The sequence below is a fragment of the Egretta garzetta genome, unplaced genomic scaffold (genome assembly GCF_000687185.1).
Source record: "Egretta garzetta isolate BGI_Z169 unplaced genomic scaffold, ASM68718v1 scaffold558, whole genome shotgun sequence".
NCBI classification, from domain to species: domain Eukaryota; kingdom Metazoa; phylum Chordata; class Aves; order Pelecaniformes; family Ardeidae; genus Egretta; species Egretta garzetta.
Window position 1 is genome coordinate 5,361 of NW_009260619.1, and position 778 is coordinate 6,138.

The window sequence follows — 778 nt, forward strand, 5'->3', positions numbered from 1 at the left end:
GGGGGGGGGACAGCGGGTGCCCCCGCGCTGCCCTGGCCTCACCGGGACCCGGCTCTGCCCTGGCTCCCGCTGCTGCCCGCGCTCGGGGCTCTGCAGCACACCTATCGCAGTTTAAATAGAATAAATACAGTGAAGAAAACAGTAAAATCTTCAATAAAGAGGCAAAAGGAAAGACAACAGCAGGTCCAGGGGTCCAACCAAACTCCACGTGGTCTCTGGATTAGTTACTGAGGAAGTTCTATGAGAGCACATTAAGTTCACAGCCGGAGACTCTCTTACCGCTGTCCTTATATCGAGACTTCGTATTCTCTTGTTTCCTGAAAAGAAGGAAAATGCCAGTTGAGGGCAGCAGCTGCGTTTCAGGATAATCTCCCCATTCCCGGGTGGCAAGAGAGGCCCTGGGTGTTGTTTTGCTCCCAGGGAAGTGGTGCCTGCGCTGCCAGGACCCCGCAGCCCCCCCTGCCTCCTCCTGCCTGCTGGAGCCCACCCGGCCCCCCGGGAGCGACTGATGGGGATGGGGCCTCCCGCCCCACCACTCCACGCTCCCGCATTGGGATGGCTGCACTCGTTCTGCCGCTGCAAGCCCAGCAAAAGCCGTGCTTCCCCGTCAGGAGGGTCCCCAGGGAGGACCAGGGGCAAGAGGACTCACCCCTGTCTCATAAATCGGGTTGTCGAACTCCGTTTCTACCGTGATCTGGCTGTAGGGGTGGGAGTACATGAGGGGCAGGCGGAGGCTGGAGTAGTACCGACACCTGTGGGGGAGATTCAGGAGTCACTG

The 778-nt window shown here is 59.5% G+C and overlaps 1 protein-coding gene across 1 annotated transcript in view; it reads right to left on the reverse strand.

The window, feature by feature from the left end:
• Positions 1 to 287: 287 nt before the first annotated feature.
• The window catches only part of LOC104132035 (seizure 6-like protein), a 66,765-nt gene continuing 66,274 nt past the window's right edge, over positions 288 to 778 (reverse strand). Inside the window, 2 exon segments of the mRNA XM_035900735.1 lie at positions 288 to 317; positions 650 to 752. Coding sequence (XP_035756628.1) covers positions 288 to 317; positions 650 to 752 — 133 coding nt within the window.